At 40.1% G+C, this 12,234-nt stretch overlaps 1 protein-coding gene across 3 annotated transcripts in view; it reads left to right on the forward strand.

Moving 5' to 3' along the window:
- ARAP2 (ArfGAP with RhoGAP domain, ankyrin repeat and PH domain 2) overlaps positions 1-12,234 on the forward strand; it is a 199,969-nt gene that overhangs the window by 8,809 nt on the left and 178,926 nt on the right. For all 3 annotated transcript variants that reach the window (XM_039541886.1, XM_039541887.1, XM_039541888.1), the window contains exon 2: positions 3,872-4,946. In XM_039541886.1, the coding sequence (XP_039397820.1) occupies positions 4,051-4,946 (896 nt within the window). In that variant the 5' untranslated portion in view covers positions 3,872-4,050. The remainder of the gene's footprint in view (positions 1-3,871; positions 4,947-12,234) is intronic.

The raw sequence follows: 12,234 nt of genomic DNA on the forward strand, positions 1-12,234 counted from the left end.
CCGGACCAGTGGCCATGACCCAGGCAGTGTGAGTGCCGCCTTCGGCACCCATGCCATAGGTGGTATAAAACAACTCCTTTCAGAGTGGAGTGTGTGTTTTTGTAACCTTGCTTTTTCTATCTGCTGCCTTTCCCATTTTGTTGAAATAAATCATTACCTAATTTTAAAACTTTCTTTTTTTTGAAACCCCACATTTTTACTGCAGGTTTGAAGGTAGTTGCAGGAGATGGAGAGTTCTTTGCAATTGGATCCCAAATATAGAAGTGTCTGTGGTCACATAGCTGTGGAAGACAGTCATAAGAGCAAGATAAAGGGTTATATGACTTTCACGACAGTTGCTGTCAGTACTACCTGACTCTTACCGAGAGCATATAAAAAACAGTGTTACTGTCCAAATTCATGTGGACTACAGGGCAGCTTTCCAGCTGATGTAAATACTTGTAGGTTCATTACCTTCAGTGGAGCTGTGACCATTTGCAGTAGCTATTGTGTTAGCTTGGACAATGAATACAGTAGCTATGGATCTGCCCAGGAGCGTACGGTAATTCACATGTCTGAGGCCTTGTCTACACTATGGGGATAAATCGACTTATTGCGGTGTTTGCATCGCGCTGGGTCGACAGGAGAGTGTGTCCCATCAACTTCCCTTATGCTTCTCATTCTGGTGGAGTACCGGAGTCGATGGGTGAGTGATCTGTGGTTGATTTAGCGGGTCTTCACTAGACCCCTAAATCGACCCCCCCGGTACGTCAATCTCCGCAGCGTCAATCCCTGGTAAGTGTAGACATGCCCTGAGTCTTCCACAGCACACCCGTGAGATCAGTCTCTGATTAACAGTAACCTATATTTATACACTTTAGTTGTTAGAATACTTCCCTTCCCCCACTCCAATAGAATTTCTTTAAAAAGCATGAAAAATTAAATGACTTAAATTTGTTCAGGTGGAGCATTTTTATTTATTTTATTTTATTATTTAATAGCTCTCAAGAAATGTCATTTAGGACAGAATTTCTATCATACTGTAAGATTATTTACAGCATACTTTCTGGATCTTAAGTAATTGGCCAAAAATAGTAGATATACTTTAACCATACACACAGACTGAAGGAATTTGAAATGTTTAGGCACAGTTGATTTGTATATCTAATACTATAAGTGGAATATGTTCCTTCCTTCCTAAAGGGCTACTACTGGATAATAAGTGTCTTAAACTATTTTTATCATATCATTTTAGATAATTTAAACTGAATCTTAAATGTGCATTCTAATTTTTTTATTGTATCAGCTTGGACAATGAATATAGGTTAGACAGGTTTGGGTTTTTTTGTTAGTGTTGGAAAGATTAGAATTTTATTAATAAATGTTGTTAAATGTTGATTTAATGATGCACATACAAAACCATGAAAAAATATTTCTATCGATAATCAAAATGTACAGATAGGCAAAGTAAGAAAAATGCTGCTTAAGAACTAATTAGAGTTTGATATAAGCATATCTACTTAAAATATTTTGACATGAAATGTTGACAATGTGTTTTAACACTTATAAAGCTTTAACTTTTTGATTCTCATTGTGCACTGTCATTAAAAATTGTCTGACCCCCATGACTTCTCACAACTGTAAAAATATAAATCAACAGAAATACATTTTTCACAGCTATGAAAATGTGAATAGGTAAATAAAGTTTAGAAATAAACATAAATATTTGTAAACATTATAAAAAATTGAATTCTGCCAAACCTCAGTATAGTCTATTTCATTTTCTGGTCTCGCTGCATTGTGCTAGTGTATAGTATTTGGGTTGCAAACACAACAGTGGATTTGTTTTAATGTTTCCAATGGAATTAAAATAAATAAACCTTAATTTTGGCCCATATTAATGTCTCTCTAATATTTCTTCATGTAAGTTGTTGGAAAGATACCTTGAAGTACTCTTATGTTTGACTTCTGTTTATCTGAAAAAGAAAATGAAGTTATGGCTTCTTGTAATGTTACCATAATATTCAAGGATTCTTGGGGTATTTTAGACTTCATTAGTTTCAAAACTCATGACTAAAATGCTATAGTTTGCTCAGCAGTGAAGAATGATTCATATCTGTCAGAGTTCATAAACTTTACTGGTCTCCAGAAAAACATCTTAGTCTGATTAGTTGCTTTACTTCCCCATTGCTTTTCCCTACTGACATATTGTGTGGCTGCCGAAGTTACACCCTTCTTGAGACCAGCCACATCACTGGAATGACACTGGGTTGTCTGAATCATGAACATCTTGGCAGAAGTACATCTTCCCTCCCCTCCACACCCCCTTTATTGTACGCAATTGACATTGTGTACCAATTGACTTCATTAATGTCTCATCTTCAAATATGTATGACTGATAACCTGAGCATTAATGGTCATTAAAATATCTTGAGACAGTTTTGACAAGAAGTAATCTATTTTTCCCTGGCTAAATTTCTGGTTTGGATAATTATTTTGCCTACCTAAACTCAGGGCTGGCTCCAGACCCCAGCGCGCCAAGCGCGCGCGTAGGGTGGCATTTTGCCTGCAGGGTGGCAGGCAGCTCCGGCAGACCTTCCGCAGTCATGCCTGCGGGAGGTCGACTGGAGCCGTGGGACCAGCGGACCTCCCGCAGGCATGACTGTGGAGGGTGTGCCGGTCCCGCGGCTTGGGTGGACCTCCCGCAGGCATGCCTGCGGATGCTCCACCGGAGCCGCGGGAACAGTGAAACCTTCGCAGGCACGTCCGCAGGAGGTCCCGCGGAGCCGCGGGTCCGGCGACCGCCAGAGCACGCCCCGCAGCGTGCCGCCCTGCTTGGGGCGGCGGGATTCCTAGAGCCGCCCCTGCCTAAACTTCCCCCGTTGCTTCAAATGGATTTAGCATCTTTCACCACTTCTTGTGTGGTCTTGTTGGATATTATTAAACAGGGTGAAATGATTTCTAGATGCCTATAGGATAAATCCTACCTTTTACCTCCAAACAACATAAAGTGAGGGGAAGATGTGTTGCTACAAGTAGCTTCTTATTCATTAGAGATCCTGTCAGAGCAGAGTCAGCGTCCATGAGTCAGGACAGCTCAATGAACTGGGCAGCTTTTTTGCTCTTTCTCTATTTCTTTCCCAACAGGGGCAGCTCTAGCTTTTTTGCCGCCCCAAGCATGGCAGTCAGGCAGCCTTCGGCAGCGCACCTGCGGGAGGTCTGCTAGTCCCACGGCTTCGGCATAACTGCCGCCAAATCTGCGGAACCGGAGGACCTCCCGCAGGCGCGCCGCCGAAGGCAGCCTGACTGCTGCCCTCACAGCGAACGGCAGGCTGCCCCCCGCGGCTTGCTGCCCCAGGCACATGCTTGGACCACTGGTGCCTGGAGCCATCGCTGTTGCTCAAGGAGACCCAATATGCGTGTTTATTTTAGGGCTGATTTGTGCATGCTAGTAGCAGACCTGACATGCTCTCTCAGTCCAAGGTGTACTCTTCAGCACATTAGTTAAGAACATCTAGTGCACCTGGGAGACATTCTGTCTAGCCACTCTATAAGCAACCATGCATGATTGTGGGCTTGCCTTTCTCAACCTTGCCCAATACAGAGGGTGGTGTAGACTGTAGAGTATAACAGAACCCTTTTGTGAACCACATTTCCAAAGGAAACAATATAACAGTATTTGTTCTGAATTTTAAAAACCTAAATTTCGCTATTCCCCTTAAGTAGCTCAAGATTGTACATTGTTTATCTGTTTGATATGTTCATGTTTTAAGTAAATTCCAAAATGGATGTAGAGAGATGCTTCAACATTTTGGCTTAGATTGTGAACGCAAGCACTACATTCAGTGGGGAAAAATACCATTTCTTAACATTTTTTTTTCTGGGTTTACAGTTTACATCCTTGGCCTATGCAGAATTGCTACTTTTGGAAGAAATTTCATTCTCTCTAGAGTGACTGAAGAAGAGTTTACTTCTGGAGTTTGCTTACTTACTTTACGCTGGAGAATAAGCGCATGTAGAGACTGTGCTTCTGTATTGTTGAGAGCCTACATCAGGAATGAAGCTGCCATCATGTCATCTAGAGACAGGAATGTTGATATCAAAGAATTCTTGGCCAACATCAACTTGGTGCAGTATCTTCCTTACTTCAAAGAAGCTGGCTATAACGCTGTGTCAGACTGCATAGAAATAAATAATAATGTGCTCCAGCAAATTGGAATATCACCTACTGGACACCGCAAAAGGATTCTTAAGCAGTTAGAGATCACATTTTCAAAAATGCAAGAAAAATCTGTCTCATCTGAAAATCTGAAACACAAGGACTTGGAGGAATTAGGGGAAAGTCATTCTTTGTGCTATGCCCAGGTTTCTAAAATATCCAATTTAAGTTCCAACGGGGTTGCTAAAGCTAGTCCAGAATTTGTAGCATTGCCAGCAAGACTTTTTAGTAAAGAAAAGAGTGAATTTACTGAACATGAGTTATTAGAAGTGAAAGATGGTAGCTTTTCAGATTTGGAATCTTCTAGTTCATCATACCAGAAATCAGATTGTTCAGGAGATGCTGTCAGCCTTAGTGGAAACATTGAGAAAAGTACTAACTTTCAAAACATACCTAATATGGATGTTGCACTGGAAAAATCAAAGGAACAACAAGGTAACTTGCACTTCGACAGCCATTCTGCATTATACGTCGAAGATCCAAGTTCTCAGTCTTCTTTTGCTAACTCATCTGAAGCCAAGTCCAGTGAGAATGAGCATCTAACATTCTCACAGGTGGAAATCTCACCAAATGTCGTACCAGATTCTCCGTTCTTTGAATTTAAAGGTGAAATGGTGGATAATGACTTGTATGGTCCTTGTAAGCAAAGCTGTATGAAAGTCGTTCCCAGAACAACTCGGTCATTTATGTTAAGACATCGGCCTGTTCCAGAAATCCCAGGTTCATCTAAAATTGCAGCTTCACCCAGGTAATAATTGAAAAACAAATTGTGAGACTGATACTGTAACATTTAAAATTGGTCCAGCTTTGTCAGGTGGCAGTATGTGTAAGTATTCTTCTTGAACAGTTCATAGACTTCTGGACTAAATGTGGTATGTGGGGGTGCATTTTTGTTTTTTTGTTTAACTGCTTTGCAGTTCAGTTGTTTGCAGTGGCAGTGTAGCCATGTTGGTGCCAGGATATTGGAGAGACAAGGTGGGTGAAATAATATCTTTTTGTATATCTTTAAGTCTGAAGTAAGCTCTGTGTACCCTTGAAAGCTTGTCTTTCACCAACCCTAGTTGGTCCAATAAAATATATTATCTCATCCTCCTCATGCAACTCAGTGTAAAATTGGTACATTCTCACTACAAGAATCAGAACACATATACACCACATTTAACTTAAGATAATATTTTTTAAGAGTTTTTACTATTTTACAAAAAGAAATAAATACATGAATTACTCATAGTAAGAATTAACATAAAGTATCTATTTTTTAGACTTACTAATTTTTATGGCTTCCTTTTTAAGTATATGAATTTAATAATGGCTATGCTACTAGCTGCAAGCAGTCTTGAAATTGGTTCTATATTATAGTGTGTTTCTTTTTTGTGATTTTTATATTTCTACTATCTGCTGGTGTATGTACATAACAGACTTCTTAAAATAAATTATTAACTACATTGTTACTACTTCTTGATCCTCTCACTTTCAAACTCAGGCACTTAGAAGCAAAGAAATAATGATGCAATAAATGTATGGGTGCCATTCTGACCCTATTGAAGACAGTGGGAATTTTACCCTTGATTTCAGTATGGCCAAGTTTTCATTCATTGAGTATAAATCCATATTTCACCACAATTGTAACTCTGACTTATAGGTTGAGTTTTATTTTAATGTGTTACTTTTAGTATCTTGATTTTAATGCTTTTAAGGGATAGTGCTAATGGAAAATATCAGTTACTATATTATAATAGAGTATACATTATGATACAAAACCAAGGAAATTACACCAACAAGCTACATTAAAAGAGTGTTGTATAGATTGCAAAGTTGAGCACTCAAAGATCAGGCAAGGCCTTCCTGTGCTTTGAATGAGGTAGGAGTCCTGTGTGTGTGTGGGAGGGGTGGGGGAAGTATGCGATCATGTAATTAAATGCTGTAGCATAATGCATATGCTCATGGGGGCAAAATTAAGTTTCATGGGCACCTTAAATGTGGGATTTCCTAATTGTATAATGCTTGGATCTGTAACCTAAATAACATTCTGCTAACTTGTTTTGGTATGAAATTTCCTAGGGAATGAAGAGTGTTAAAGGTTAAAAACAAATTTTTGTTATTGGTGAGAGGTAAATAGGCTGCTGAGGCCATGTGCTGCATCTGAGAAAGTATTTGGGGGAGCCTGGCCTGGTGTGCCTCTCCACCCACCCAAGTTGCTCTGGTAGACCCCAGCCATTCTCAGCACAGTGATGGCAGTGGTAGCAGCTGCTTTAGTGGTGGTATGGGCTCTGGTTTTTTTGAGTGTTTGTTTGTTTGTTACTATTTTGGCATTCTACCAATTTTTTCCTGTGGAAGGCAAGTGAGAGAAGGGGAAGTGACTCTTTTCTAACAGTTTCTCACCAAACCCTGAATAGAATTTCACTGGACAAAGAAAAGGCACTTTTCTAACCAGAGGTTAGAAAACTCCAAAGGTAATAACAAAATGTTTTTTAAGTACATCAGAAGCAGGAAGCCTGCTAAACAACCAGTGGGGCCCCTTGACGATGAAAATACAAAAGGAGCGCTTAAAGATGATAAAGTCATTGCGGAGAAACTAAATGGATTCTTTGCTTCAGTCTTCACGGCTGAGGATGTTAGGGAGATTCCCAAACCTGAGCTGGCTTTTGTAGGTGACAAATCTGAGGAACTGTCACAGATTGAAGTATCACTAGAGGAGGTTTTGGAATTAATTGATAAACTCAACATTAACAAGTCACCGGGACCAGATGGCATTCACCCAAGAGTTCTGAAAGAACTCAAATGTGAAGTTGCGGAACTATTAACTAAGATTTGTAACCTGTCCTTTAAATCGGCTTCGGTACCCAATGACTGGAAGTTAGCTAATGTAACGCCAATATTTAAAAAGGGCTCTAGGGGTGATCCCGGCAATTACAGACCAGTAAGTCTAACGTCAGTACCGGGCAAATTAGTTGAAACAATAATAAAGAATAAAATTGTCAGACACATAGAAAAACATAAACTCTTGAGCAATAGTCAACATGGTTTCTGTAAAGGGAAATCGTGTCTTACTAATCTATTAGAGTTCTTTGAAGGGGTCAACAAACATGTGGACAAGGGGGATCCGGTGGACGTAGTGTACTTAGATTTCCAGAAAGCCCTTGACAAGGTCCCTCACCAAAGGCTCTTACGTAAATTATGCTGTCATGGGATAAAAGGAAAGGTCCTTTCATGGATTGAGAACTGGTTAAAGGACAGGGAACAAAGGGTAGGAATAAATGGTAAATTCTCAGAATGGAGAGGGGTGACTAGTGGTGTTCCCCAAGGGTCAGTCCTAGGACCAATCCTATTCAATTTATTCATAAATGATCTGGAGAAAGGGGTAAACAGTAAGGTGGCAAAGTTTGCAGATGATACTAAACTGCTAAAGATAGTTAAGACCAAAGCAGATTGTGAAGAACTTCAAAAAGATCTCACAAAACTAAGTGATTGGGCAACAAAATGGCAAATGAAATTTAATGTGGATAAATGTAAAGTAATGCACATTGGAAAAAATAACCCCAACTATACATACAACATGATGGGGGGCTTATTTAGCTACAACGAGTCAGGAAAAAGATCTTGGCGTTATCGTGGATAGTTCTCTGAAGATGTCCACGCAGTGTGCAGAGGCAGTCAAAAAAGCAAACAGGATGTTAGGAATCATTAAAAAGGGGATAGAGAATAAGACTGAGAATATATTATTGCCCTTATATAAATCCATGGTACGCCCACATCTCGAATACTGTGTACAGATGTGGTCTCCTCACCTCAAAAAAGATATTCTAGCACTAGAAAAGGTTCAGAAAAGAGCAACTAAAATGATTAGGGGTTTAGAGAGGGTCCCGTATGAGGAAAGATTAAAGAGGCTAGGACTCTTCAGTTTGGAAAAGAGAAGACTAAGGGGGGACATGATAGAGGTATATAAAATCATGAGTGATGTTGAGAAAGCGGATAAGGAAAAGTTATTTACTTATTCCCATAATACAAGAACTAGGGGTCACCAAATGAAATTAATAGGCAGCAGGTTTAAAACAAATAAAAGGAAGTTCTTCTTCACGCAGCGCACAGTCAACTTGTGGAACTCCTTACCTGAGGAGGTTGTGAAGGCTAGGACTATAACAATGTTTAAAAGGGGACTGGATAAATTCATGGTGGCTAAGTCCATAAATGGCTATTAGCCAGGATGGGTAAGAATGGTGTCCCTAGCCTCTGTTTGTCAGAGGATGGAGATGGATGGCAGGAGAGAGATCACTTGATCTTTGCCTGTTAGGTTCACTCCCTCAGGGGCACCTGGCATTGGCCACTGTCGGTAGACAGATACTGGGCTAGATGGACCTTTGGTCTGATCCGGTACGGCCTTTCTTATGTTCTTATGTTCTTAGGTCTTCCCCAGTGCCAAATTTCAAAAGCCTGTTGCAAACAATAGAGGTGTGAGTTTCTCAAAGTCTGCAAGTGTCTTCATAATGCAAAGTGTTAGGCAACCTAAATATAGATGTTGCTACTGTAACCCACACACATCCTGCTTCAGTCCCATCTGCTGATGACTGGGGTCTGTTGGCATTACAGTATCAGCTCTCCATATACCATATTCTCAAGAAACAGAATTGTATGCAGTTTAGTAGGAAAAACCACTTCTGATGGTATAAGATAGGGGAACTTGCATTTGAGTCAGTTTATAAATGTGCATAGATAAGTTTCATCTTTCAAAATGGCTGTGTTGAGTTCATATTTTGACTCTGTTGGTAAAAGAATTGTATTTAGTTTCATGTAATAAAAAGTATTGTTGTTTTTGCTAAAAGGCAATAGCAAATTGAAGATCAAACCCAAGCCCAGAACCTTAATCCCTTGAGGTTTGTCTACGTTATGAAAATCTGATTTCAACACTCTCTTTTTAACGATATGGTTACCAGTATGCTGTTGAGCCCAGGTTTATGGCCCGTGTAAACAAGGACAAGGCTGACTACAGTTGGGGTTATTAGCTTGTCAGTGTCGTCTTCATTTCTAGCAATCATAGAGTTGTGTTATCAGCATGTCAGCTAACTGCTCTGTTAAAAATAGTGTTTCTACAAATTTGTCCTGATTTCGAAAAGCTAGTGGTTTGATAGTCAAGGCCTACACTTAGCTAAGGCCATGTTATCTCCCTGCCATATATCTGAACCTCTCTGTCCTCTAGTTACCCCATCTGTCAAATGTGCCTAATTATATTTAGCACTTATCTAGTGCTTTTGTGTTGTATGTCTCAAAGCAGGTTACAAAAGTGGGAGAGCATTATCTCATTCACAGTTGGCCTGAGTACAGATTTATTTTTTAAAAATAATTTAATATTCCTGTCCTTAAACTGCATCTGGCTTATTGAGCCAATGTTGAGCTTATTGAGCTAATACTTGTTTTTAAACATATGGCAATGAAAGGTATCGTCAGTGCAAGAGGATACCATTTCCATGGGAGGGAGCTCCAGTTATTAGGAAGAGACAGGTATTAGTAATGGGCGATTCAGTCATTAGAAACATAAGTGGGTTTGCGATCACCTGGAGAACCACATGGTGACTTGCCTGCCGGGTGCAAAGGTTGCGTGTCTCTCAAGGCATCTAGGCAGACTTTTTTATGTGTAGTGCTGGGGAGGAGCCAGTGGTCGTGGTACATGTAGGTACCAAGGACAGGAGAGAGGTCCTGAAGGCCAAATTTAGGCTGCTAGGTAAGAGATTGAAGTCCAGGACCTCCTTGGTAGCATTCTCTGAAATGCTTCCAGTTCCACATATAGGGCCAGTTAGAGAGGCTGAACCTGTAGGGTCTGAATGCATGGATGAGACAATGGCGTAGGTAGGAGGGGTTTAGATTTATTAGAAACTGGGGAAACTTTTGGGAAAGGGGAATCCTATACAGGAAGGATGGTCTCCACCTAAACCAAAATGGAACTGAATTGCTGGCACGTAAAATTAAAAAGTTCATAGAGCAGTTTTTAAACTAAGGGCTGGGGGAAAGCTGACAGGTGCAGTGGTTCAGACAGAGATATCCCTTAGGGGAGGATCTATTAATGGAGATTTTCTATATCCTAGTAAAGAGAAGAGGATGGAAGATGATAACATATGGGTAGGATCTGATGAGAAACAGTCAAATGAAAGAGTCCCATTCAATTACATCACATAATGGCAGACAGCTAAAAAGTGATGATTTTAAGTGCTTATGTACAAATACTAGCAGTCTAAATAATAAGGTGGGTGAACTAGAGTGCCTTCTATTAAATGAGGGTATTGATATAATAGGCATCGCAGAAACTTGGTGCAATAAGTATAATCAATGGGACACAGTAATACCAGAGTACAAAATATATTGGAAGAACAAAGTAGATTGTGCTGTTACGGAAGTGGCACTGTATGTGAAAGAAAGCCTAGAGTCAAATGAAGTAAAAATCTTAAATGAATCAAACTGTACCATAGAATCTCCATGGATAGTAATTCATGCTCTAATAATAAGAATATAGCAGTATATACTACTAACCACCTGACCAGGATGGTAATCATGACTGTGAAACGTTCATGGAGATTAGAGAGGCTATAAAAATAAAAAACCTCAATAATAACCAGGGTTTATCTGATAGCTATATTGGGGTCAGGAAGGAATTTTCCTCCAGAGCAGATTGGCAGAGGCCCTGGAGGTTTTTTGCCTTCCTCTGCAACATGGGGCACGGGTCACTTGCGGGAGGATTCTCTGCAGCTTGAGGTCTTCAAACCACAATTTGAGGACTTCAATAACTCATAGGTTAATAGACATAGGTTAGGGGTTTGTTATAGAAGTGGATGGGTGAGATTTTGTGGCCTGCATTGTGCAGGAGGTCAGACTAGATGATCATAATGGTCCCTTCTGACCTTAAAGTCTATGAGTCTATAATGGGGGCTGGGGAGGGATTCAGCTATCCCGTGGTACATGCCACCTCAGGATGGGATGCAGAGATAAAGTTTCTTGACACCTTAAATGACTGCTTCTTGAAGCAGCTAGTCCTTGAACCCACAAGAGAAGAGGCAGTTCTTGATTTAGTCCTAAATGGAACACAGGATCTAGTCCAAGAGGTGAATATAGCTGAATCGCTTGGTAATAATCACCATAATACATCCGTGTGTGTTTGTGGGTGGGGGCGGGGGCGCCCAAGAGCAGACCACCACGGTAGCATTTAATTTCAGAAAAGGGAATTACACAAAAATTAGGAAGTTTGTTAGTCAAATTAAAAGGCACAGTGCCAAAAGGGTATGGCAACTTTTTGAAAGACCGCCCCCCCCCCCAGTAGAGGCTCAAATTGAATATATATCTCTAATTAAAAAAAATCATAGTAAGAGGAATAAAAAAGTGCCACCCTGGCTAAACAACAAAGTAAAAGAAGCAGTTAGAGGCAAAAAGGCATCCTTTAAAAAGTGGAAGTTTAAATCCTATTGAGGGAAATAGAAAGGAGCATAAACTCTGGCAAGTGAAGTGCAAAAATATAATTAGGAAGGCCAAAAAAGAATTTGAAGAGCAGCTAGACCAAGACTTAAAAGAATAACAGCACTTTTTTTTTTTAAGTACATCTTCAGCAGGCTTCCTGCTTCTCAACCAGTGGGGCCCCTGGATGACTGAGATGCTAAAGGAGCACTCAAAAGGGATAAGGCCATTGCGGAAAACTAAATGAATTCTTTGCATCCGTCTTCATGGCTGAGGATGTGAGGGAAATTCCCAAACCCGAGCCATTCTTTGTAGGTGACAAATCTGAGGAACTAACCCAGATTGAGGTGTTATTAGAGGAGGTTTTGGAACAAATTGATAAATTAAACAGTAATAAGTCCCAGTAACAGATGGTATTCACCCACGAGTTCTAAAGGAACTCAAATGTGAAACTGTAGAACTACTATATGTAGTCTGTAACATATCATTTAAATCAGCTTCTGTACCACATGACTGGAGGATAGCTAATGTGATGCCAATTTTTTTAAAAAGGCTTCAGAGTCAGTCTCGACAATTAGAGGCCAGTAAGCCTAATTTCAGTA

The sequence above is a fragment of the Mauremys reevesii genome, linkage group 5, assembly GCF_016161935.1.
Source record: "Mauremys reevesii isolate NIE-2019 linkage group 5, ASM1616193v1, whole genome shotgun sequence".
Taxonomy (NCBI): Eukaryota; Metazoa; Chordata; order Testudines; family Geoemydidae; genus Mauremys; species Mauremys reevesii.